General features: G+C 44.6%; 1 protein-coding gene across 3 annotated transcripts in view; it reads left to right on the forward strand.

The window, feature by feature from the left end:
- Positions 1-27,848, forward strand: part of CNTN5 (contactin 5) — a 744,496-nt gene that overhangs the window by 572,662 nt on the left and 143,986 nt on the right. For all 3 annotated transcript variants that reach the window (XM_077341497.1, XM_077341498.1, XM_077341499.1), the window contains exons 10-13: positions 4,961-5,142; positions 14,823-14,959; positions 16,442-16,571; positions 18,029-18,179. In XM_077341497.1, coding sequence (XP_077197612.1) covers positions 4,961-5,142; positions 14,823-14,959; positions 16,442-16,571; positions 18,029-18,179 — 600 coding nt within the window. The remainder of the gene's footprint in view (positions 1-4,960; positions 5,143-14,822; positions 14,960-16,441; positions 16,572-18,028; positions 18,180-27,848) is intronic.

The raw sequence follows: 27,848 nt of genomic DNA on the forward strand, positions 1-27,848 counted from the left end.
GGCAAAGGGTCGTGGTGGAGGGCCTCCTAACGAGGGCCTCTTGGCCTGCTAGGCTGGGCCTGCTGATTGCTTGTTAAGGACTGCTAAGGAGCTCTGTCTCGGCCCTGTTAATGATCTGCCCAGCCCCAACCCGCCCCACTTGATCTGGTTGCAAGCAGCCGCCCAAGAACACCTTAAGCTGCCTGCCTGGGGTCCAGGGGAGGGGACCCTTTCAAGGCCTGTTCTTAGGAACGGGCTTTGAAGCTAGTTAAAATATAACACAAACTGTGGCAACGAAAAACCACCCATTGATGCCCCTCACGGTGCACCATGGAGGCATCAACGGGTGGTAATGGTTCAACCCAGCAATGGTCTGGCCTACTGTAGACTCTCCTCTGATTGACATTTCTGTGTTCAGCATTTCACACCATCACATTGTTGGCTCACTGGCTTTGGGAACTGTTTTCATTCTGCATGCACTGGGGTGGTCTTTGCCACACCCATTCCATCTGATAGCCTGATAGCAGAAGTTTACCACACTCTGTTGCATTGTTCACTCGAGCCTGGGTTAGCCCAAGAGAGGTCCTGTCTGAATTGTGGCCCTCTGAAGGAAATTACCAACTCAAGTATGACCATCACCCATGCGTATTTTGATGTACAATTCCTCAATAACTTTGACTTCAAGCATCACTGTCATAAACTGATGGGCTGTTCCTAAAAAAAAAAAAAAAGCCCAAGAAAACAGCAGGATTTTTTTTTCTCTCCGTGAAAACAGTTGTCATTTCATTTTCTCTGCAATTAACGTCAAAATCTCCTTCTGTATTCCACTCAGGGTTCTGCTGCACTTGTTTTCACAGTGCTTTTTAAGAAAGTAGGTGAGAAAGTTTTAGAAACATGGATTTGTCATCGCGGTGACCCCTGAGAGACAAAAGGGCCATGAGAAATTGAAGAACCGTTTTCTTCATTCCTTGGTAATAGTCCAGGGAGAAGGAGTTTCAACCAGACCAGGGAACCACTGGTCCAAGACGCTGACTTCTGTTTTTTTTGTGTTTTTCCATTTTATCATGTCAAAACCACTGGATTGTATGAGAAACGGATGACCAAACAGAAAAGGTAGAGAGAATTCCTAATGACTCCTGGAGTCAGCCTCTCACAAATTCCCTCTTCCTTAGGAAAGAAAAGAAGGGATGTGAACACCACAAATAATGTCTTTGGCTTTCATTTCCTTTTTGCAAAGTCACAGCTAACTGATGACGGCCTGGTAGGGTTTAGAATCATAGAATCATAGAATCATAGAGTTGGAAGGGACCATACAGGCCATCTAGTCCAACCCCCTGCTCAACGCAGGATCAGCCCAAAGCATCCGAAAGCATCCAAGAAAAGTGTGTATCCAACCTTTGCTTGACTGCCAGTGAGGGGGAGCTCACCACCTCCTTAGGCAGCCTATTCCACTGCTGAACTACTCTGACTGTGAAAAATTTTTTCCTGATATCTAGTGTATATCGTTGTACTTGTAGTTTAAACCCATTACTGCGTGTCCTCTCCTCTGCAGCCAACAGAAACAGCATCCTGCCCTCCTCCAAGTGACAACCTTTCAAATATTTAAAGAGGTCTATCATGTCCCCTCTCAACCACCTTTTCTCCAGGCTGAACATTCCCAAGTCCCTCAACCTATCTTCATAGGGCTTGGTCCCTTGGCCCCAGATCATCTTCGTCGCTCTCCTCTGTACCCTTTCAATTTTATCGACGTCCTTCTTGAAGTGAGGCCTCCAGAACTGCACACAGTACTCCAGGTTTCCACAGCAAGAGATGGTCAGAGGTGATTGGCCATTCCATACCTTTGCATCGCAAATTTGGATTTTCCTGGGGGTCTCCCATCAGAGTGCTATTCATTTGATTAGGCTAGTCCCGCCTTTCTCAAAGTTTTTGCCATTGGGAAACCCCTGAAACATTCTTCAGGTGTCAAGAAACCCCAGAAGTGGTGCAATCATGCAGTTGGGAAACACAGCTGTGGACACGCCTACCCAGTGCACCTCCCCTTCCCACCCCCTCCAGGCCCATATTTAGCCATTTGGGGAGGGGAAGGTGGGCCGACATGACAATATGGGGTCATATCAGCTGATAAATATTTAACCAACTTAAAATATATATAAAAATTAACTAAATCCCACCCATTAGGAAAACCTTTCCAGGGACATCATGAAAGCCCAGAGTTTTACCAAACCCTTGTTGAGAAAGCCTGGGCTAGAGTATTATTCATTAGTTTGATGATGTCATCCGTTCAGCCATGTCCGACCCTTGGCGATTCTATAGGATAGTCTTCGCCATACGCCCCTGTCTCTGACTACTATTCATTAGATTAGTTGAATCTAAATAAATGGTAAATATTGGGATATTTACTTCTCAAGGGAATATTTGCTTCTCTTGTCTATTTTTTCCCCTACAAAGTTAGTTGTTATTTTTTTTTTCAAAATACAAAAGAAGGGTATCCAGAGTATCTAGAACAGGGGTAGTCAAACTGCGGCCCTCCAGATGTCCATGGACTACAATTCCCAGGAGCCCCTGCCAGCGAATGCTGGCAGGGGGCTCCTGGGAATTGTAGTCTATGGACATCTGGAGGGCCGCAGTTTGACTACCCCTGATCTGGAATGTCTGTCATTTTATCAAGTAAACAACTTCCCCCTCCTAACGAAGGCATATCACTGCATTCTTGATTTTTCACAGCTTTCTCATTTGGCAGGAGACAAATTCACAGAGGCAACCTTTCTGCATCCGCATATCTATATCTCAGATATCAACCCCACGTGACTTAGGCAAGGAAAAGAAGAAGATTCATTAAAGCAAGTTACAACTTGCCTTTGAATAGTGATTTGCAATTTGGGAGCAATTTCCTTTGAAATCATTAAAACTTTACAGCCAAAGTATTCTCTCTTCTTGTGAAAAAAAACTGTCTTATTACCTCATCATCAGAGGGAGGGAAAAGTAAAATTTTGAAAGAGACTGGTTAATGGCCAAGGCAGTGACATTAAAAAAAATCTTTCAGCATTTCTCTAGCTGTAATTGATGGCAGTAAAGTTGATGCAGCATACAATTAAGACAAGATAAAAAGTCTGGTTAAATCCATTCAAAGTTTGAATTACCGAATTGCATAGAAACTTTCGTAACTCCTGTGAAACTTATGCAGAAGTAGACTCTTTTAAAATATATATATATATATTCTTACTTTCATTTGGCTTTCCATGTTCACAGAGGAGACTTGCAGGATCAGTCCAATGGTTCATCTAGACCATCAATCTGTTTCACACAGTGCACAATCAGTTCCTCGGGATGACCAGCAATAGAGAATACATAATGTAGCCTCAAAACTGATCTGTGGGGGGTAATATTGGTCCCACAATGTTGGGGGAGGTAGGTTGACTTAGACTTCTGATGTTGTTAGCTCTGGACAGTAGAGCAGTTACAAAATTAGTATATTTAGTTACCATTTTCCTCCCCAGAGGGATCAAAAGAGTATACAACTTTAATGAATAAAACCATTTCTTTAAAAATATATAGTGTAAGTAAAACAAACAGTCAAGTAACCCCCTAAAACTTGAGCTGATATAGAATCCAATGGTTCAATTCGTTCAGAAACTCAAGCCAAGGGCCAAGGACCCTTGGGTTTATGCACTTTGGCTCACACCTTTTTGCCACACCCACTTTATTATCTGGAGACAGAAAGTTCAAGAGAAAGAGTAGAGAGATATTGCAGCCAACATGTTCCTCGCACTCTGTTCTCCTTTCTCCTCTTTGTTTTAGCTGTGTTTCTGTTATGGATGACTCACCTGTCAGAAACCCTTTCAAAAGTTTTTCCAGAGATGCCCCTTCACTATGAAACAGCCTTCCTCAAAGGCCCCATCCATCTCAGATGTCCAGAGGACCTTCAAGATTGTCCAGTTCAAGAGGGAATTGGGTGGATTCTGGGTTTGAGGAGTTATCTGACTGATGGATGTTTATGGGCTATGGTGTGTCCCAAAATAGGCTGGTGCACTGTTTTGGAGAGACAAGAATTGGGTGGATTCTGGGTTTGAGGAGTCATCTGGCTGATGGATGTTTATGGACTACGGTGTGTCCAAAAGTAGGCTGGTGCACTGTTTTGGAGAGACAGGTATTTCCTTTTCATGGGGGGATTGGAGACCCACCTTGGTATCGTGGTTAAGAGTGGTGGGTCTCTAATCTGGAAGGCCTGGTTTGATTCCCCACTCCTCTTCCAGATGCAGCCAGCTGGGTGGCCTTGGGCTAGTCACAGTCCTGTTAGAGCTGTTCTCACAGAGCAGTTCAGTCACAGCCCTCTCAGCCTCACAAGGAGGTCTCTTGTGGGGAGAGGAAGTGACGGTAAGCCACTTTGAGACTCCTTTGGGTAATGAAAAGCGGGGTATGACAACCAACTCTTCTTCATTTACCAGAGGCCTACCTCTGCTTGCTCTGCTCAGCAGTCCACAAAGGTTGCTATGTCCTCAATATTTAATACGTGCACGTGCACAACCTAAGCCGATGCTTTTCTTTAATACTAAAGGAGCATTTCTGCATCTTGCCAAAAGAATTCAGTGGCCAAGAATGACCATCTTTTCCTGTGAAGCGTAGCCAGCATCAGATTCTGATGCCATAACCCACTTTTCTCTCCTCCGTTGACGGAAATGTCCATATCAGGTTTGACTGAGGATCTGGGTTGTCCTGTCTCTGAGCTCCTGAGAAATTTAATTCTAGGGCTTAATGACTGGGAAACACATTTCCTTATGGATAGACAGGAAGTATCCATGACAGCGGCGGTGCTGATTAAATATTCTCCATTGAAAGTGAAATATAGCAAGCCACTCATGAGTGTTAATTGTGATTATGTTTTATTGCTGCTCAGACGATTAAGTACTTAAATTAGCAGGTAACGGGATCTTTATCCTTGATGGCAGAAAGGAGCTAACCGTGACTTTGCTAACTCTTTCAGTCCCATTCCGACAATCTCCTGGAGGAAAGTCAATGGCCCCACGCCGAGCAAAGGGCGCCTGCGGAAGTCCCAAGCGGTGCTTGAAATCCCGAACGTGCAGCTGGAAGATGCGGGAACGTATGAATGCAAGGCAGAAAACTCCCGCGGAAGGAACGTCTTCAGAGGGCAGCTGCAAGTATACAGTATGCTTTCAAGCTTTCTCTTGCAAAAACGGTGACGCAGCTTAAATTTCACTCCCGGCTGCAAAAAGGCAGTGCAAGAGTGAAGATAAATGCTTTGAGAAGTACAAGGGACCCCCAGCAGACAGAGAGAACCACACTGCCTCTTATTAAACATTTATGCGCAGATCTTCAGCATAAAGGAAGGAACCAACTAACAAACACAAGATATGTGCTATGGGTAGATTCCAGTGGGTAGCCGTGTTGGGCTGAAGTAGCACAACAAAATCAGAGTCCAGTAGCACCTTTAAGACCAACAAAGATTTATTCAAGGCGTGAGCTTTTGAGTGCAAGCACTCTTCCTCAGACGATGTGCTATGGGGTTCTGGTTAAATCCCTGTTTCATACAGATTAACCAACATTAATATGCGGGGTCACTTCATTTTCCCATATTATTTTCTCTTCTCCTCCTGATAGGCTCCAGACACTCTTGGGGTAGTGGTTAAGAGTCCCAGCTCTTAATCTGGCGATCTGGGTTTGATTCCCTGCTCCTCCATATGTAACCAGTTGGGTGTCCTTGGGTTCATCACTGTCCTGATAGTGCTGTTCTCACAGAGCAGTCCTGTCAGAGCTCTCTCAGTCTCACCCACCTCACAGGGTGTCTGTTGTGGGGAGAGGAAAGGGAAGGTGATTGGAAGCCGCTTTGAGACCCCTTCTGGCAGAGAAAAGCGAGGTATAAACTTTTCTTTCCCCTTTTGCTGCTTCCTTCTCTAATTCTCACCCACCCATCAACATTTTCAGCTTTATTTCTTTGCTTCATTTATATCTCACCTTTCTCCCCAAAAGGATCTCAGTTTACATCATTCTTCTCTCTCCCACATCCACATTCACTACAGCTCTGTGAAATAGATGATGAAATAGAAAGAATTCCCTTCTTTCCCCTCATAGGGATGAACATGAACCGACTCATGAACTACATGATGAATTTTGGCCAGTTTGTGGATTGTGAAATGAGGTTCATGGCAGGTCAACCAGCACGAACCTTTCGGCTGTTCATGGAAATTCATGCTGGTTTTGAACTGATACATTTCCATACAGATTGTCTCTGCTCGATCTAAATGCATACCAAACTTCCAAGCAACAAGAGGGTCATTTTCCATCTAGTCTTCTCCATTTCTTGATGGGTGTGTGCATCAAATATATGTTTGGGATCTTGTTTGGGATAAGCAAAAAGCAGTTGAGGATGAGGTTGCAGGGAAAAGCAATGAGTAATGTAAAAGTAAATCTCTCTCTCTCACTTCTTTCTTTGTGATGTCATCAAGTCCAAACCTTCAGGGCAAAATTCCTGGGCCTTTGCTCATGGGCTTAGTAGTGCCCCACAAAAGCAGGCTGTAGTTTTCTATCCAAACTAAACACTGCTTTTCCTAACAGGAGGCATATGTCCATCGAGTCCAGAGTCTAAAATTACTTATGGGTGTTGTTAATCATCCCCTCCCAATGTTTCTTTTCGGGGAGAAGTGTCGGCTGTGCATTGTAGAGCTCCACATCTGAGTATCCTCATCTACTCCAGCTAAGTCCACATTTGTTCTGTGGAGAGCCTGTTGAGTGAACAGGTGCATTTGAACAGAAAGCAATTAGGATCTGTTCGCAGTTGTTCTCATTACACAATGTCCAAAATGTCATATCCAAAGCAGTCATAAGCCGTGCTGCCCATTGCTTTGAATCCACGTAATTCCCTTGTGAGGGAGGGAAAGCATTTCCGATCTCATCAAATCTTGAAAGATAAGCAAGGCCCTTGCAGAGAGTTATGGCTTGTTAGCTTCAATACAATTCCTGGTCAGGAGCCTGACATGGACAGTACATCTTCTACTTGCTGCAGGTTTAATGGCTTGTAGGTAAACAATGATCTCTTGGAAGAGGTCCCTTGGACAGCTTCAGGCGAGGTTACGGGATTAAGCCTGTCATTCCGGAGAAGGCCCCCGTTTGCATTCATCCTGAGGTACTAGCTTTCTGTCCGCTTTAATCACGCTCAGCTTGGCAGCTGAATCTGATCCAGTTCACAGTGGGCACTTTGGGGAATGCCTGGAACACTGAGAGTCAGCCTGTCTGTTCTCATTCAGTTATGGACTGATTTGATTCTCATCTTCCCTAGTACTGACAACCAGATGTACAGTGAATTCCTGATGCAGCTGACACTTTGGAAACAAGCAGTGTATCTGTCAGCCATTTGCCTTGACAACCAGCCCTGGAGATGATTGAGATCACGCCATGGTTGGGATTACTAGGCCTGAGTGGTTTGGTTTTCCCTGTTTGGGGATTCATATGCTACCGTTATCACCTTGCCTGAATCAGGTAGACACCTAAAATTTGACCGAAATTATTACATTGGGAATCTGATTGCATGGCCTCAGGCAGTAGTTTTCAGTTTATCACCCTCAGCAAACCACTTCCATATTGACCTTTCTGCTGAGGAAGGCTTCCATGTTAAGGAAGATTCTGTAGAATGTTCTGAGACTCAGTTCATTCAGAGCCAGGACCAGTCCTGAAGGGCTTCAACTTGTTTGAACAGAGCATACTCAAGAATGCAGCTGGAAGGCTGGTAGCTGATAATTGCAAAGGAGGATCTTGTGTTCTGCTTCAGCGTGTTTTAATATAACTGCTGATGGTGCTTGTAGTATACTGGTACTATTGCTTTAAGGACAACTCCCAGAGGCTCTCTGGAAAGGGGATACTTGGGTCTCATGACCCTACCTGGAGGAGGAGTTAGAGTTATTGAGGCCTAGTTGCGGCCTGTTTGGTTAATTGGCTGTTGTGTCCAATAAACACCGTTCTCATGATCAGCACACAATTGTAGGCACCATCGATACAGCACCGTGTGTGCTTAACAAAATAAATATATTTTTATGAATGAACTTCCTCTAAGTAGGTCATCTCATACAGCAAACACAGAGACAAGATACCCCACCCTAATAATAAGAGGTGTACCCATAAAATTCAAACTAGGATATTGGAGCTGTAGCAATTGTGTTCCCAGACCACCTTTTGGATGACCTGCCAGGTCCCATAGGGATAGTTCAGTCCACAAACCAACTGGTTGCTTATGGAGTTTCCAGAATGAACTGAGGGAGAAATCACCTTAAAAGCTTTAATAGCCATACACAAGGCACGGCTGCCATATGATCTAGATGTTACCAGAGCATGTGCCACAGTGGCAACATTTGTTCAGCCCAGGAAGGCCCAGCTGGTATACCAACCAAAGCTGGGGAAAGGTACCATGGGTCACTGCTGTCACCTGTTTATCCAACAGGAGGCCTGACTCAGGAGTACCACCAAGCTATGAACCCGCTCCTTTCAGCAGAATTCAACCCCATCCAGAACAGGGAATACAGTGAGTCATTTTTGTAGGGATTAAGTTTCAGCTTGTTAGACCTCATCCAATCCTAAACTTCCTCCAGGTGCTGGTTAACAATTTCCAAAGCATACTTAGAAGCAAGAAATAGAAGAAAAGACAAAGTTTTGGTTCTTATATACCGCTCTTCTGTACCAGAAGGAGTCTCAAAGCAGCTGACAGTCGCCTTCCCTTTCCTCTCCCCACAACAGAAGTTAGTGCCATCTTCATATTGGTGGCAGCACAGCCCAAATCTCTTATAATCTCTCCCAGCAGCTTTACATAGATGTTAAGAAGCATGGGAGAACAAGATGGGACCCTTGGGGAATCCTGCTCGCCAAAGACCAAGGGGCAGAGCAACATCTGCCTAACATACCACACCCCAAAAGCTGCCCTCAAGGAAGGACTGGTAGCCCCACAGAACAGTGTCCACTGAAAGGTGATCCAGAAGGATTCTATGAAGGATGGTATCAAAAGCCACCAAGAAGTCAAGGAGAATTAACAGGGTAACATTCCCCCTGTCCATATTCTGGCTCATGTCATCCACCAGCAATTTAAGTTCCCATAGCCAAATCTGAAACAAGTCAACAATCGACTTCATTCAGGAGTCTCCAAAGTTGCTCAAACTGCAGGGCTCAGCCTTCAGACAGCATCTTCATACCACCGGATGCATCACAAATGAGATGCTGCTGTTTTCACTGGACCCCTCCAGTTGGGTTGTGCTTTCACTGCTGGCTGTCATGAGCTCTGGGGCAGATGAGATTAGAACAGCAGTTAAACTCTGATTGCTGGCAGGGCAAGGTTCTGGAACTGCTGGCCCCAGAGTCTAGGTCCCCCCCTCCCTTATTCCCCACAGCATCTGGCATGTCCTTTCTATAACTCCAATTCAGATTTCTTTCTAATGGACCATAGGAAGGATCAGGGCTCAGTAACAGAGCCCCTGCTTTGCATGCAGAATGTTCCAGCTTCAATCCCTGACGTCTCCTGCTAAAGAGATCACAAAGTATGTCTTGGCAGGTTTCTTTCAGAGATCGTCAAAAGCCATAACCGGTCATAAGAAATGCTGACCTTGAAAGAGCAGCACACCTATTCAGTTTCATGAATCATCATGACACTTTTAAATTACAGGGCATAAGTAATATGTTCAAGATACTTCTTTCCTCAATCTAAGGCAGGGGTCCCCAACATTTTTGAGCCGGTGGGTAAATTTGGAATTCCGAGACAGTGTGGTGGGGACAATACAAAATGGCTGACACAAAATGGCTGATGCAGGAGGCAGACCCATCCAGAAGATGGCTGCTGCCGCTTACTTACAGTGTAGATCTATCTGTTGTGGTAGCAGTTGTTGCCAAAACAATGCTTTTAAAAATCTGCACAACCAATCACATTTCCAATGGCCAGTCAGAAGTCTTGCTGGGGCAAAATCTCACTTTGCCCTACACCAGCCATTCTCAATTTTTTTTACCATTGAGAAACCCCTGAAGTAGTACGATCATGCAGAATGTGGTTGGGAAGCAGAGCTGTGTACATGCCCACCTGGGGCTCCTCCCCTTCCCTCCCCTCCAGGCCCATCACTGACCATTTGGGGAGGTTGACATAACCATCTATGGTCAAGTCACCCCATAAATGTTTTAACAAATTTAAAAATATATATTTAAAATGAATTAACTCCCAACCATTTAGGGAACCCTTCCAGGGCCATCAAGAAACCCCAGGGTTTCATGAACCCTTGGTTGAGAAAGCCTGGCCTACACGCTATCAAAATATTAGGCGGGCACCAGGACCAGGTGTTGTTGGGTACCATATTACCCATGCTGAGGACCCTGATCTTAAGGATGTCAGCATGCATATGTCTGACTGTAGGGATTGGAGATGTTTGAGAGAGATACATGGAAATTCATTATGTACCCTTCAGCTAAGAAGTCCAGGCTCTGATTCCTCTTAACCTTTTACATTGTTAATATTTTAGTAAAAAAAATAATGCAAACAGCATTTTAGTAATTAGATGCTAACAAAACATTTCAGACTTTAACGACTTACCAGTGTACACCTAATGCTCTCAAATATGTCTAATTAAAGTGAACAATTGGTTGACTTGGGTAGCCTCATTAATTTTTCTTTTGTTTTCTCCTAAATGGCAAATGATCCGCATTTATTGTCCAAAGAGCCTTTTCTCAAACTGCTTTCGGTTAGTTTAATATTTGCTATTGAACATCGTATTATGAATTTTTCTATTGTGAGAGTCCATTTGTTTTTTTCTAGTATTTTGCTGTTATTAGCCTGCCTGAAATTGGAATACTATTTATCACTGCAATTTATTTTTTTCAATAGCTTGCTGCATTTTTAAAATTGAATTTTAACCCACTATGAGCCTGCCAGGCTGGGCATAGCAGGCAATAAATGGAGTTGTTGTTGTTGCTAATAATAATCAATGATAATAATAAAATAAAATAATCTCAGATGGCCTTCAGTATTCTACACAATATGTTTTCCTTTCTTCAGTCACCAGATTCAAATATTGTTAAGAAGGTGTGACAGTGCGCTTTTTGAAAGTTTAGAAGTGCTTTAGAACTAGCTAAAGGACTGTGAGGGGTTAATTCTTTAAAGAAATGAAGAGTCTTGAGTGACAGTCTATTCCAATCAATCTGATTGGTTAACATCAGCGTTTGCTGGCAGGGGCTCATGGGAATTGTAGTCCATGAACATCTGGAGGACCGCAGGTTGACTAGCCCTGCTCTAAGAGGTTGCATGTGCAGCCTAGTTGCAGCTACCCCACTGTGATCACACAGAAAAAGAGAGATGCTTCTAAGCCCATGGACTTTGTGGATGTTAGAATTGTGAAATGCTGTTTAGAACTATGCCATCACTGTACACATGCACAGGCAGTCTTCCTGGAGTAATGTTGGTTTGCTTTTGTGTTCCCAGTGCAAGCTCGGATAAGGCTCTGTGGAGAAGGTGAGGGGAAGTAATCAAAGGCAAAGAAACTAGGATTTTTTCAAGGCAAACCTGACAGATGAATCACAGTTTTATGAACCAGATGTGCTTAAAATAAGACATAGCTGTGATCTTTGGGAGCAAACTAAGGCCAAAAGGTCAAGCTACCCCAGCGGACTGAGGACTTGTGATAGCATCTCATGTTGTTCAGTAGCCGCCACATAACTGAAAAAATGGCAGTGGCAAAATTTACTTTAATCAAGCCTGTTGTCGAAAGGGAAGATTTCCCTATTTTATCTATGCCATTTTCCCAGGTGTCAAAAGGACCAGAAACAATGTTTCCCTACTTCTTTTAGTGTAAATGTACAGCCGTCATGCAAGTAGGGAATAAACAACAGTTCAGGAAGAGGGGAGATTGAATTTGGAAGAATGGTATGGAGGGAAAGAGTTGACACCCCCCTCCTTCCCTTTGCCCTGCAACCCTGATCAAAATTGGAAACCACATTAATACCATGTTTTGTTTTTAGGTTACTCTGGCAATCCAAATACAGATCTTCTAGCATGTGTTTAGTTTGGCCCCAATGCAACTCCGCATGCCACAAGTTTTTATCTCCATCATCTTTCCAGATTTCTTAATATTCTCTAATTGCTAGACCTCATTAGCAGCAGAAAGTCCCAAAGAAGAAGAGTCACTGATTGTAAGCTGCTTTAAGACTCCTTCGGGTAGTCAAAAGCCCTGCTGGATCAGAACACTGGTCCATCTAATCCAGCATCCCATCTCACTTAGCGGCCAAACAGTTCCTCAGGACAGCCAACTGCAAGTCGTAGTGGCCAAGGCCTTCCCTTGATGTTGCCTCCTGGCCTATGAATGTGAAGGTTCCTCTCAGTCACCATGGCTGGTAGCCATGAATAGACTTATCTTCCATGAATCTATCTAATCCCCCTTTAAAGCTGTTTATTCCATCACTACATCCTCTGCCAGCAAATTCCACATTTCAGTCACTATCTTGTGTAAAGTAGTAAAATTCAGGTGACTGCTGAAAAGTCCTTGGGTTGGGAACTCAAACTTAACATTCCTGTATTTTTCAATTGGAGCTATTTCCTCAATTTATGCCAAAGGGGGAATGGACATAAATCACTCCTCACTCTTACAAGGGTTCTCCAGTCTTTCCAATGGAGTCCCCCAACTTTCAAAAGCAGATTTTGTGGGTGGAGGGAGGCTGAAAAAAGAGAGAAGGGCAACTGAAATTTCTTTTACAAGCTTGTAGGGATTTGTCTCCATCACACCCTACTTGCTACATTCTGAATAAAGTTCTGAATGTCATTGTTTTACACTAGGATTACCAGCAATGAGGTGAGATTCTCCTGGAGACATGTGTGTGAGGGGGTCCAGCTTGGAGTGGGTGGAATTTGAAGAGAGAAATTAATTCAAGTGAAATTCCATCTAAACATCCAGAAGAAGTTCCTGGCAGTTAGAGCGGTTCCTCAGTGGAACAGGCTTCCTCGGGAGGTGGTGGGTTCTCCATCTTTGGAAATTTTTAAACAGAGGCTGGATAGCCATCTGATGGAGAGGCTGATTCTGTGAAGGCTCAAGGGGATGGTAGGTTACAGTGGATGAGCAATTGGGATGTGAGTGTCCTGCATAGTGCAGGGGGTTGGACTAGATGACACATGAGGTCCCTTCCAACTCTATGATTCTATGAAAGGATCTCAGTGGGGTGTAATGCCATACAGTCCAAGGCAGTCATTTTCTCCAGCTCTCCAACCACCACTTGGACCTTATCAAGCCTGTTTTACACCCAGGATAATTTTTTTTTCTTGAGGTTTCTTGACTAGACACATGTGATTTCCATTCTCTTTCCGTACACGTCCACCGTTGCAGATCAAGCTTCCTTTGGCTATCTGGAGAGTCAAGACTAAATATCAACTTGATTTATATTCTTTGCAACCAGTGTACCGGGCAGAACTGTCATGTCTTTCTGCAGCTTCTCGCGACCCTGATTGGTGACTGGTCAAATACCAAATAGATTGCAAGATTTATTCTTAAATTCCATCCAGCTGAGGAGCTGCTATTAAAGTGCTTTATTGATTTTATTCTGTCCAAAAGAGATCCTTCACTGTGCTAACTCTCAGTTACTAACCAGCCCTGCCAGATATATTCTTCTGCATTCCGTGGTGTCAAGGCCATTGACACCTGATCCTCTGCAATGCCATACAGAAGAGATTTAGATAGCTTTCCTCTTCAGTGCTTTGGATTAATGAGTTAAGGCTTATTAATTTGAGCTGGCTCTTTTCCTTTGGAATTTGGCATCTGTAGAATAATTATTAAGGCCTAAAACCTGCAGTGTCATCTGTTGTTGCTAAACCGTTTTGTTAGGCTGGGAAACAGGCCTGTGGGCAGGGGACTCAATAGAAGACTTGTCAGGAGACCAACATCGTTGTGCAAAGAAGCAGGGTTGCCAGATCCAGGTGGGGAAACTCTTGGAGATTTAGGGATAGGATACAGGGAGGACAGAGATCTCAGTGGGGTACAATGCCTTAGAGTCCACCCTCCAAACCAGGGGTTGTCAAACTGCAGCCGCCCAGATGTCCATGGATTACAATTCTCATGGCTCCCATCAGCATTAAGAAGCCTCCTGCTGTCTTAAGTGACTATTCCTCCTACAGAAGAATCACGTAGGATGGAGGAAGGGCTCCTTAGAGTGGAGAAAGGTTCCTTAAGCTGGTGGAACTTCCTCAAGTTTATGGTAGGCTTCTGCCCAGCAGACGTAATACGCAGTCACTCAACCATGTAAGAGCTGTCTCTTTAAATTTGGATGGTAACGAACTTCCTCAAAAGTCTACTTACCTTGACTTTTTAACCTCAGACAGTGCAGTGTATTCATTTTTAGTTTTTGCAAAGGAAAGCATGGTTTCAAGAAAAGCATGGTTTCTATTCATTGTAGCATCCCTTCTACTTTCAGACTGGGACATAAGGACTCATGGATCTCCATTACTGGTTGTACGTCATAAACTCTTACTCCTAAAAAGCTTGTTGGTCTCAAAGATGCTACTGGACTCAAATCGAAGAATTCTACTGCAGATCAACATGGCTCCCCTCTGAAACTGTCTTCAAGTCCAATAGCACCTTTAAGACCAACAAAGATTTATTTGAGGCGTGAGCATTCGAGCGCATGCACTCTTCCTCAGTCTAAATGAAAAACCACCATAACTGTGGAGATAGAAGGCAAAAACAAATTATGGCAAATCAGAAAACCGTGTCACAATATCCAAATTAAGCCAAATCCAAATTCCTAATTTTTAAGAATTGCCGTATGTCATCATATGGCTGCCTTGTTCAGCAACCATAAGCATTGTGGTCCCCTTTCCTTTTTGTTGGCAGCATACCCACATTGGGTGGAGAGGCTTAATGATACTCAGCTAGACAGCGGCGAGCAGCTTCGATGGGAATGCAAAGCGACTGGGAAGCCACGACCCACCTATCGCTGGCTAAAAAATGGAGCATCACTCTGGCAGGAGGTAAGGATGCAGTAGTTTTTGTTTGCTTTCAATTCACCTTGCCTCCATTGACTTAATGTGGCCTTAATGAGTTAATGACTTAATGAGAGTAACCTTGACTTAATGACTTGACTTAATAACCTTGAGTTAATGACTTAATGAGAGTAACCTTGATCAGGGGTCTGGAGACCTCTGGGCATCTGCAGTTGCTCTGGAGGGGACCTGTGGCCTTCCCCCTCCTACCTTAATGGACTCAACCACAAGCTAGGGAACTGGCTGCTTCCATTGCCCCCCTTCTCAAGCATGAGTTCTCCTATGGCTTCTGTGCCTGGGAGGGGGCAGAGCCTGCATGCATACCCCCCCCCTTAAATCGCCTCCTGTCTCTCCTCCCTCAGTCCTCCTCGAGTTAATTCAGGTGGTCATGTCTGGGAGGTGTGGCCAACTGACATCACTCCCGAGACTCCTTGAAGTCTGAAAAATTATTTCAGGGGTTCTTCCACAGTTAAAAGGTGGGAAAAGGCTGCTGTAGATCTTCAACATTGAGTATGTCTTTTTTTCCCCTCTCAGAGGAAAAATCTTGCCTCTGAGGAAAGGTGCATACACATAGGTAAAGGTAAAGGTATCCCCTGTGCAAGCACCGGGTCATGTCGGACCCTTGGGGTGACGCCCTCTAGCGTTTTCATGGCAGACTCAATACGGGGTGGTTTGCCAGTGCCTTCCCCAGTCATTACCGTTTACCCCCCAGCAAGCTGGGTACTCATTTTACCAACCTCGGAAGGATGGACGGCTGCGTCAACCTTGAGCCGGCTGCTGGGATCGAACTCCCAGCCTCATGAGCTTTCCCAGCAGAGCTTTCAGACTGCATGTCTGCTGCCTTACCACTCTGCGCCACAAGAGGCTCATTGCATACACATAGCACTGATTATAATTCACCAGGCTTCTATTCCATTACGGAGCAGGACGGAGATGGTTAATGGTGTATTGATGATCCACAGTTGGAATGTTGGAACGTGTGCAGTACAGAGGTCTCGGGACCTCTGGGAAACTCTGATTCCTGTTGCTGCATCAATGGCTTCCTATGCACTTTCAAGTATAGTTTCGTAACCACTGCATGCTCTTACCTGCATCCAAAGTATTTTAGCATTTTCCCAGAGACAAAGGAAAAGAACACCCAAGACTACTGGTGTACAGCCCACCATTCCATCAAGTTTGATGCCTTACTGCAGCTTAAGGGACTGTTAGGACTGGATGAAAGCTCCGATAGGCTAGCCCAAGGGTGGCCAAACTGTGACTCTCCATGGACAGGCATCTGGAGAGCCACAGTTTGGCCACCTCTGGACTAGAGGAACTTTTGGCCATCTTAAATTAGACACTGCCTGTTGAGTACAATGAGCACCATTAACCCATTGCGAGGCCCTTCTTCCTTCCTTCCGAAGCTGAAAACCCAACAAATTATTCTGGTTTTGTTTGCTTTTGTAGAATTATTTTTCTATTCCATTACAGAGCAGGATTGAGATGGTTAATGGTGTACTGATGATCCACAGTGTCAATCAGTCGGATGCTGGAATGTACCAGTGCGTGGCAGAAAACAAGCATGGAGCCATTTACACCAGTGCCGAGCTGAGGATTCTGGGTATGTCGTTGCAGAACTTCACAGAGTTCCTCTCTCTGTTTCCAGTGGATTAAGACTCTGCTGTTAACTTAGTGCCAGTTCTGCCCCAATAGCCCTGCACAGCATGCTCTGTGTGAAATGGTGAGGAGGGTGTTCAGTGGGGTTACAGTGGGGTAGACCCTAGGCCAGTTGTTTCCAAGTGGATCTAAAACCGTGGCACTTCATTATGCAAAATGGGCCACAGGATAATAAAGTCTACTTAGATAAGTAAAGTCTACTTAGAACTGATAAGTAAAGTCTACTTAGAACTGATAAGTAAAGTCTACTAAGAACTGAAACCATCTCCCTTTTTCTTCCACCAAGCACTGATCATGCCAGGCTAGAATTAGAGAGCCAGAGTCCCTGAGAGCTAAAGCAAAACAGAATTCAAACCTGTTTCCCCCCCCCCTTATTTGTCTATTTATTTACATTGAGACTTATAGGCCGCCCCTCTTTGAATGGTTGTAGGCAGCTCATGACAGTGTTTGACAATGAAAGACCCATACAGTTTCAAGTTTCAAAACAATCGAAATTCATCATAGCTAACAATCAGAAGCACTCCTACAACTGCCCCTTTAACACCTGCAAACCGATTGCTGGAAAACAGGTTATCACCAGACGTGGGATGGAAGGGAGTAGGGAGCTGGCAGAGGGCCCATTCTGCTATTTGCGATGGTTCTTGGTGGAAGGGCACTGTTTTGCCAGCCCTCCGGAACGCCTCTGCTGGCAGCTCATTCTACCAGGCTGGAGCCAGGACTGAAAAGGCCCTGGCTCCAGTTGAGGCCAGCCACACCTCCCAGATATCATCAGCAAGTTGGAATTTTCTGAATGAAGAGCTTTTTGGAGAGCATATACAGAGAGGTTGTCCCTTGGGTACACAGTTCCCAGACCACATAAGACTTTCAAGTTAACCTTAAACCAGCACCTTAAACTTGATCTGGAACTTGACTGGCAAACAGTACAGCTGTTTTCTGGGTGGAGAGGAAAGGTAACTTGTAGAAGAAGAGGAGGAGGAGGAGGAGGAGCAGGAGGTGGTGGTGGTTTTTTTATGCCGCATTCCTGTGCCAGGGAATTACAATCACCTCTCCCCGCAACAGACACCCTGTTAGGTAGGGGAGGCTAAAAGAGCTCTGAATAGCTCTGTCAGGGTTGTGATGAGCTCAGGTTCACCCAGCTGTCTGCAGGCGGGTTCTTAACCAAGATGGCTCTCAGAGTGAGGAGAGGTGGCTGTGAATTTAGGGCTGATCCTGCGTTGAGCAGGGGGTTGGGCTAGATGGCCTGTATGGCCCCTTCCAACTCTTTGATTCTATGATTCTATGAATTTCCTGCATTACACAGGGGGTTGGACTAGATGACCCTTGGGATCCTTTAAGCTCTACGTTTCTACTATGCAAGCTGGCCATCCTCCCTTAAGTCTAATCTCTTTCCTTGTCAATCAGCCTCTGCTCCCACTTTCCCGCCAAGTCAGCTGAAGAAGACCATCATCGTCACCATCGGCCAGGAAGTCTCTGTGGAGTGCAAGCCGCAAGGCTCTCCTAAACCAACCATCTCATGGAAGAAAGGAGAAAAGGCCCTGAGAGCAAACAAAAGGTCAGATGTCAGTTCATTAATTTCCCTCCTTTGACTGTCTGAATGCCTGCAGGAAAGAGATAACGGGCAAGCTCATTTGATTGACAATGGCCGGCTTTATAAGGTTTGACAGAAATAATTAGACGTGTGATACTATTTTATTATGCTTTTTAAGGCTGGTGGTTGGGTTTGTTTTTTTTTTTGTGATGGCAGGAATCTGTTTTACAAAGAAGAACAGGATATAAATATTGAAATTAGTTAATTAAATAACTTGCTTTTTTTGAGGGAGAGATTCGTTAGGAACCGAACACATTTAAAAGCGGTAAGCTCGGAAACTAAAAGCCGCAAATCGAAATCTTAACAGGGGAGCAGCCCTTTACGTCTACGATGGTTGCCACCACAAAGCCTCAGAAGATTCCAGCTTAGCTTTGACTGCTGAGCCTTGGGTTGCCAACTCCAGATTGGGAAAGTCCTGGAGATTTGGAGGTGGAGAAGGCAAGGTTCGGGCTGGAATATAATGCCATGGCTTCCGCCTCCCTCCAAAGCTGCCATTTTCTCCAGGGAAAGTAATCTCTGTAGTTTGGAGATCAGTCGTAATTCTGAGAGATCTCCCAGCCCTATCTGGAAATTGGCAACCCCAGCTGAGTCTTGAGTTCTTCTCACAGGAGTCACTTACTCCCTCACTAACAGATGTATAGTGGATGATGTTCCCATCTTGATTCTCACAGGCCAGCCTAGTTCCTCTCGGTATGCTGGTTTTAGATTTTATCCATTCCAGGCTGATTCGGACACCGCTGCACACAACCCTACACCCAGTGCAGTGATAAGGGCAGAAAATCTTTGCTCCTTGTAGCCAGGTTGAACAACTGAGAATGGACCAAGTGAAGCCTACTGAGAGCCTTCTAAGGTCTCCTGAAATGCTGATGTCACATTTCCGCACATGATCCGAGAGTGTATAAAAAAGAACTTTCTCCACCTCGACTTTCAAGAGTATACTTTCTCCTGCATGTACACTTGTAAAATGAAGTGAAATAGTCTAGGAGGGACTGTAGCATGTAATGTTGATAAACATATTTGTCGTCTTGACGTGTTCTGGAAATTATGTTGGGAGATTAATGTTTATTCAGAAGCAGGTGGTGGTGAAAAGCTTGGAATGTTGAACGACTGATGTTGAGCAGGCTGTCTATCTGGGAAGAGGGAACTTGGGTTATTCGGTGGTCTTGCCAGGTTGTGTCTTGGTCCTCTAAAGGAAGAAAGAGCGGATCGGAGAATTCTCAACTCTTGCAACTTAAAAAAACGAAAGAAATCTGGGATTTGGAATGGAGCCCTTGATTGGACACTGGAGGCTAAAGCCGGTCTGGAAGAAGGGCCAGGGTCCAAAAGACAACAATTTGGGGTGGAACCCAATGCAAAAATCAGAGGTGGAGCTCAATATTTTAAAAAAGAAGAAGCAGACAGGAGAGGAAAATACACTAGCTTTTGGGGCAACTGGCTTCAAAGCAAAAAAACATACAAAAAAGGAGGGGCTGGGGCCCAGTGGGAGGTCATCTAGTTTGCATGCCGAAAGTTCTAGGTTCAATCCTAGGCATCTCCAGCTGAAAAGGACAAAGCAGTCGGTGATATGAAAGAATTCTTCCTGAGACCCTTCCTGAGCTACAACCAATCTGAGTAGACAGTACTTACATTAATGGACCATTGCTTTGACTCAGTAGAAGGCAGCTTCTTGTGTGTTCAGAATAACTCTCCAAAGCCAGATTTCTTTCCTGGTTAGTTGGAATCTCCAGGTAACAGTATTTTGATGGTCCCAGGCTTGGTGGGCAAGGACATGAATCAGCAACCCAACTAAAGTTAAGCAAGGCTGGGACTGGTCAGTGCCTGCCCAGGAGACTTCGTGGGAACATTATGGATACTGCCTTGAGTTGCATCATGGAAGAAAGATTGAAAGCAATAAGTGGTGCATCTAGATGTTCCACTTCATTAACTGTGGAGATTTCCTCCAGGTCATGACATCTTCCATTTGTGCAAGAAGTTTTCCACGGGGTCATCTGTTCTTGGGCTGGAGCACTTGTGGGAGAGTCTGTTAATAGCAAAATACATGTCCATGTAAAGCTACCTTCTACTGAGTCAGACTTTGGTCCATCAGGGCCTGTACCCATCTAAGACTGGCAGCACCTCTCCAGAGTCTCAGACAAGGCATTTCTCATCACCTATAGCCTAATCCTTTTAACTGGAGATACCAGGAACTGAACTGTCCATTGGGTTTTCATGGCAAAGATACTGGAGTGGATCACCTTTTGTCAGAGCTCTCAGCTATGACCTGTCCGTCTTGGGTGGCCCTGCACGGCATAGCTCATAGCTTCACTGAGCTACGCAAGCCCCCTTGCCACAACAAGGCAGCGATCCTTGAAGGGGGTAAAAAGAAGGGCAAAAGAAGAAGGGGATGACAGAGAATGAGGTGGCTGGATGGAGTCACTGAAGCAGTAGGTGCAAACTTAAATGGACTCCGGGGAATGGTAGAGGACAGGAAGGCCTGGAGGATCACTGTCCATGGGGTCGCGATGGGTCGGACACGACTTTGCACCTAACAACAACAACAACCAGGAACTGAACCTTTTGCATGCCAAGCACATACTCTACCTTGAACTACAGCCCAGCACAGCCCAAAATCTTTGAATCCGAACCAAACCTGTGTTGTGGGAATATATTCAAGGAGTTCTGGGGATATATTCACTGGCAGTGGTTGGACAGATACCTTTAGGCTCATCCTGCATTTTGCAGGGGGTTGGACTGGATGGCCTGTATGGCACCCTCCAGCGCTATGATTCTGTGATTCTGTGTGCTGGTTTTGACCAATAAAGACTTCCTGTTGACTCCATGGCCAACTTAGAGCTAAACACTGCAGTTTCTGAACAATTAAGAACTTTTGATGGCTGGCAGTCCTCCAGAACCTTTTCGAATGCCTTCCTTCAGAATTATGGTTTGTCTTTGGGAGAATTGCTAACAAAAGAGCTCTTTGCTGCCAAGCCCTTAATTAAAAACAGAATAAAGGATTCAGCTCGACGTGGCAGCTGTCCAAGCAAATAGAAGCTCACCTCGGTCCATGCAAGATTTGACTGCATTATTTCTCGGAGTTGTCTTAATAAGGTGACTTTTCATAGCATTAACATTTCAAACAACGGCTGTAATAGGAGGAGAATTGTGATTGCGTGTAATAAAAAAAAACGTTAAGGCATCAGGGGCGACGGTGAAAATAAGGTCCTGCATCACAGATGGCAATTCAGGCTAAAGAGTACACCTATCATAGTTACTCTCTAAGAGCCTCTTGTGGCGCAGAGTGGTAAGGCAGCCGCCTGAAAGCTTTGCTCATGAGGCTGGGAGTTCCATCCCCGCAGCTGGCTCAAGGTTGACTCAGCCTTCCATCCTTCCAAGGTCGGTAAAATGAGTACCCAGCTTGCTGCTGGGGGGTAAACGGTAATGACTGGGGAAGTCTCTGGCAAACCACCCCGTATTGAGTCTGCCAAGAAAACGCTAGAGGGCGTCACCCCAAGGGTCAGACATGACTCGGTGCTTGCACAGGGGATACCTTTACCTTTACCTTTATCATAGTTACTTGTTTCATTTATGTATTTATTTACATTGTAGTCTGCCTTTCTCACTGGGACTTGAGGCAGATTGCATGGAGTAAGTCAGTATGCTCAAAAGGATGAAGCATCCAAATCCACAGGACGAGGCATCGAAACATGGATCGGCCAAAACGATAAAGATAAAATAGTCTTCGGGCCAGGATCAGACCATAAAACAGTTCAAAGGAACAAAAACCCTCAGAAGAGATGAAAGCTCATAAGCCATTTCTCATTCCAGTTGATTCATTCGTGGTCTCAGGACATTACCGTTCAGATACCTGACTGGTGATTGGATAGCAACACCTAGTGATGTCACTTCCTGGGATGGCATAGGAGCACTTGCCGTTTGCACACATTGAAGTTCTGGGCATATGAAAAAAAATATATGTGCATTATTCTATTCCCACAAAATGGTGACGTTGTACATTGAGATGGTTGTGAATGGCGTGCGTTCCTATTGCTTGTGTTTGGCACACCAAAATCAAAGTCTGAAAAGGACTACATGGTGTGTTCGTGTATATAAAATGTCAATTTTTAATATAACAGCGGTAAAAGCTGGTCTTAGAGGATACTGTGCTCCCCATTTTCTATGGGTTCCACCTGACATCCTCTGATTCAGTTAAGAGCCTAGGGGTCATACTGGACCCAGGATCCCTTTGGGAGTCGCAATCCAATGCAGCCGTCAAAAAAGCATTCTATGAGTGTTACCTAGCTCGGCAGTTGCCCCCCCCCCCCACACGCACACACACCTTGACACAGCCAATCTGGCCACATGGATCCATGCCACAGATATCTCAAAGCTAGACTACTCTAATGCAGGGGTAGTCAACCTGTGGTCCTCCAGATATCCATGACTACAATTCCCATGAGCCCCTGCCAGCATTTGCTGGCAGGGGGCTCATGGGAATTGTAGTCCATGAACATCTGGAGGACCACAGGTTGACTACCCCTGCTCTAACGCATGAGCAGGGATTCACAGATCATATCTGGAGCAAGGACATAGAAAACAGAAACAAAAGAATCACAATTTTTGATTTGAACGAGAGAAAGTCCAAACCAAAAAGCAAAGTTGCTGGGTCCAAAAGCAGATATTTTAAGTCATCTCTGACCTGAACTTCAACGTTCCCATTCTGAGCCACAGGATTACACCTCCTCTCATGCTGAAATTGAGACCATTTTCCTGCACACAAAAACACAAAAAGCCCTTGGGCGTTCCTGGCGTGGACTCCTTTTCCATTTTAATTATTTCCAGGAATCGATTCTCTCCAACCGTTGAATCATCTCCCTGTTTTCGAGTGCTTATTCCCTATTTAGCGTCTTTCTTTGCATCTTAAATACCAAATATCAAGCAAAACCTAGTCTCAAGGCCTTTAAAAAAGTTAACAATTACACTGCAATTTCCATGACTTGAAAGATCACCTCTGACTCTACAGCGCCCAGCTGATTTCTGCCTTCCTTTGTGTCTCAAGCTAATTACCGGTTCAGCTAACACGTTGTAAATTCTCATTCTAACTACGGCTCATTTGACATGGTGGCGAAGAAATGGCTAGCCAATTTTCTCTCTGTGAACTCTGCATAAGCAGGCCTACAGAAGCCATGATTTGCTGTTCTTTGGTTAAGCCTTCCTATCCCGCCCGGATGATTCTTTTTTTGTTTTCCTTGTCCTTAACAGAAACTTACATCCCCCGTATGCAGGAATACAAACATCTAAGGACATGCTACTAATTGATTTTCCCACATCCCCATGTGGTGGTTTAATTATCATAATGCAACAGAGAGGCAAGTTTCAAAGGGAATTTGGGGGAAGTACGGGCAGCAAATGTTATCAGAGGTTCAGGGTGGGTTTTCTTTTCTTCTTTAATCTTCCAATGAGAATTCCGCCACCGCTGCCTTTTCTCCAAACATAAATCATGGTCTAATTTAGCTGCGGCAGTTCATAATGGGAATTAGAGATTTGGATATAAATTAGAGAGGGGGGAAACAATGACAGCCTTGACTGTGTAATAAAAACAAATTGCAAGATCATTTCATATATATAAAAAGGGAAGTTTGCTCAATAACTTGCAATTATATTAATGGGCCGTATTAGTCTACGGGCTACGTAGGTTCGGAAACGACTTGGGGAGTGATTATGTTTTGATCAGATCCACTCGATTTAATTGGAGGACCCAATTTTCTTTTCTGCCGTCAGCCAGCCTTGGAGAGAAGAGTTTAGCAAACAAAGCAATCTGGAGGAACATAAGGGTAGAAGACGACATTAAAGGAGATGCAGACTTGTTACCAAAAACAGTAGGCCTGTTTCTCCTCCCCTGGGAATACAGAGATAACAAATAGATAAGCAGTAATAAAGGAAGTGGGCCGAGGTCAAGAAAACCTGTGACAAAATGATATCATATCCTCGAGGAAGGGAGGAAGAAGAGAATGAAACAGTTCAGGCCTTTTGATGGTGTAGGACAACAAATTTACAGGGACTCTGCTAGCCCTTGGATCCCATTAAGCAGGGAGTATGGAGGTTGGCATGAGGTGTGTTGACAGGTGATGGTGAGATGGCCCTTCTGGGGAAAACCAAGAAACTATGTTAGTTCACCCTAGAGATCACTGGAAACCCTATAATAAACCCATAGAGTTTCCAGTAATTCCTAGAGTTGGCTGATGTCACTTCCAGATTTCCCCTGTTGTCACCTGTATACTTTTTTAAAAACTATACATTGGACATGAAGTAACCATAAACATATAGAATATATATGAAGTAAAATACTGAACAGAATTTGCATATATTTTGTTAGTCTTTAAGGTGTTGCTAGACTCATGATATGATTCACAAAAGTTCATCCCCTGCCACCCATTTTGTTACTCTTGAAGGTGCTACTGAACTCTTGACATGACTCACAAAAGCTCCTGTTCTGGCAGAAATTTTGTTAGTCTTTAAGGTGCTACTAGTACCTTACTCTTTTCTGCAGTTACGGACGGACTAACACGGCTACCCATCTTGATATAAGTTCCTCAGTCTACGATGAAAGACATTTGGGTATGGTAACTAGCAAAGATACTCCTTAAATTGACTTTAAGTCTTGCAAAAATGCCATGAACCAATCCTAAATCTGCTATTGGCATCTCACTGGCTGACAATGAGTCCACCAGTTTGGTTAGGAGTGCGGACTTCTAATCTGGCGAGCCGGGTTTTATTCCTCACTCCCCCCACATGCATCCAACTGGGTGACCTTGGGCTCACCACGGCACTGATAAAGCTGTTCTGACCGAGCAGTGATTTCAGGGCTCTCTCAGTTTCACCCACCCCACAGGGTACCAGTTGTGGGGAGGGGAAAGGGAAGGCGACTGTAAGCTGCTTTGAGACTCTTTCAGGCAGAGAAAAGCGGGGTATAAGAACCAACTCTTCTTCTTCTCATCCTTCAGCCTGGTTTTCTAGCATTTTGCTTAATTCTGATTTCATGCCTCAGTTCGTTCTGAACAATCTCTGTCTCTGCGCACATCATGTACTAATTTTTCTCTGACAGCCTTGTAATGGGAATTTGAACAGCTATTGTACTTTCCTTGTTCAAAATGTTACGTGTGTGTGTGTGTGATGCTCATTCCGCCTTTTTTCACATGCCCATTTCTGTAACCTTGTTTCAGTGCAGTGAGATCTCTTTTTGTAAAAAAAAAAAGATTGATTTGTTGGAATGGATCTGTATTAGAGGTAATACATGTGTAAAAACTCTCCCCAGATTCAAATAAAACGTCATGAATGTGTCACCTGTTCTTTAAAGCGTGATCTATAGCAGTGGTCCCCAACCTTTTTATCACCGGGGACCACTCAATGCCGGGGACCACTCACCGGGGACCACTCAACGCCTTTTACTGAGACCCGGTGTGTGTGTGTGGGGGGGGTAGTTCTCTACTCTCAACCACTGCCCTAGCGCTCTCTGATCACTATGGTAATGTTTAAACATCCCTTCAAAATAAGATACAGACACGCCACAATAATGAACATCAGGAACATTTTATTTTCATGGAAATTTTAACTCCTGACAATGACAAATCAATGGGAACCCTAAGCTTGTTTCTCTGCAACGAGATAGTCCCATCTGGGAGTGATGGGAGACAATGACACCCGAAGTGTGTTGTAAAGGGCCGGTGGGGTGAAGTAAAGGGCCCGGGGGGAAGGCGTCCTTCGGGGCCCACCTCCAATTAGTCGAAGGACCACATGTGGTCCGCGGCCCACAGGTTGGGGATCGCTAATCTATAGTGTAATCCTAAAGCCACTTTCCTGGAAGGAAGCCTCACTGAATAGACAAATGTAGGATTCTGAGTAGACCTGCTTGGGATTACCCTGTAAATGTATCTGTTTTGGATTAGATCCAAAAGACTGTTTTGGACTAGATCCACTGCTCAGCTGCTTGGAATTCCCCGGCTTTCTGCTTTATATGGGGAACAGAAAGCAAGGTTTAAATTACTCAAAGCCATTTAAACCAAGTAACTGATATGCAATCCCGCCTTTCATCTGTTTGGAAATCCTGCTTCCTGCTCCTCACTAAAAGCCATAGGGAGCAGAGAGCAGGGGTTTCAACTTTAAATGGCTCCTAAGCCAATATAAACTGAGTCACTTCGCAAACTAACCTCACAGTTTGTATGAATTTGTGGTTCAGTTCACGGTTCAGCCTCAGACTTAACTACGAAACTGCAGTTTGTGCAGATGCCTAACCATGATCCTCTACTATTTTGCTGTTACCATTTTGACAGAACTTTATATATAACTAGACTATTCATTTTGACAAGCTCTACATGGTATAAAATGCTACTTATTAGGGGCGGGGGGTGGACCCATGAGGCTGAACAAATATCCAAAACATAAATCCACACAAGAAGGTCTAGAGCAGCCTGTTTCAGTCTTTTGACCACAGAGAAGCTCCTCAAATAATTTTTCAGGCTTCAAGGAACCCTGGGAGTGATGTCAGCTGGCCACGCCTCTCTGCCACATCCCCAGGAAGTGACATGTCACTGGAAGTGACATCACCACCTCCATTAACAGTCAGGATCAAGGAGCACTGAAGGGGGAAGAGAAAGGAGGGGTTTAAGGTGAGAGTAGAGGTGCAGGCTTCACTCCGTCCCAGGCCCAAGAGAACCACAAGAGGACTCAGTGGAAGCCGCCAGTTCCCTAGCTTGTGGCTGAATCTATTAAGGCAGGATGGGGGAAACCACAGACCCCTTCCAGAGCTTCCACAGACCCCAGGTGTCCACGGATCCCTGGTTGGGAATCCCTACTTTGGAGAATTATCCCAAAGACAGATGTATATGTTGGGATACCCACAGATCAGTTCTGTGAGCAGAGGTACAAAAAGAAACCTCCTTTCCTATGCAAGAGGTTCTTCCATGCGCTGAAAAACCTGTTCTTCTGGGAAGACTCACTGCACTAGAAGAATGTTTCACTGCTAGTGGAACAAATCCATGGGACCCAGCCACCGAGAACTGAAAAAAGATGGTAGACCTTGTAGCATAAGAATTACCAGGTGTTCTTTGGAAGACCCACCAGTAAGTAAATTACAAAGCATGAGCCCTATTACTTTTTCCTTTGAAGTTTTAATTGTGACCTGTCCCCAGTCTCTAATGTTGCTTTTGGCTGATGCTCAGATAAATGCATGCACCAGGAGGCACAATCCAAATTCCACAGCTAACAGACCCCCTGGTATGTAATAGGATAACTTGGAGGGGGGGGGGAATATATAAGCCCTGGCAGCTAGCATGGCAGATGAATTCCTATTTATTAAAAATCATTTCTTCCTTAGCATGGGGCCACTTGTTCTGTTGGAAGTAATTTCCCCCAATATAGTTAATGAAAGAATTTTCATTGCATAAACATAATATTAAAAAGAAGTAATTCACACACATCCGACCGAACCCCAGAGTGCGGAGAATTGTCTGAGTGAAATTGACTGTGCACAGAACAGATGATGCAGTCCTCTTGCGGCAAAATACTGCTGAATAATTGGGAAATACTCTAAAAATACCCACTTTGATTTCTGCCATTTGGATAGCTTCATTAAACTGTTGACAATTTCCGTGCTTTGCT

The sequence above is a fragment of the Paroedura picta genome, chromosome 6, assembly GCF_049243985.1.
Source record: "Paroedura picta isolate Pp20150507F chromosome 6, Ppicta_v3.0, whole genome shotgun sequence".
Lineage (NCBI taxonomy): Eukaryota > Metazoa > Chordata > Lepidosauria > Squamata > Gekkonidae > Paroedura > Paroedura picta.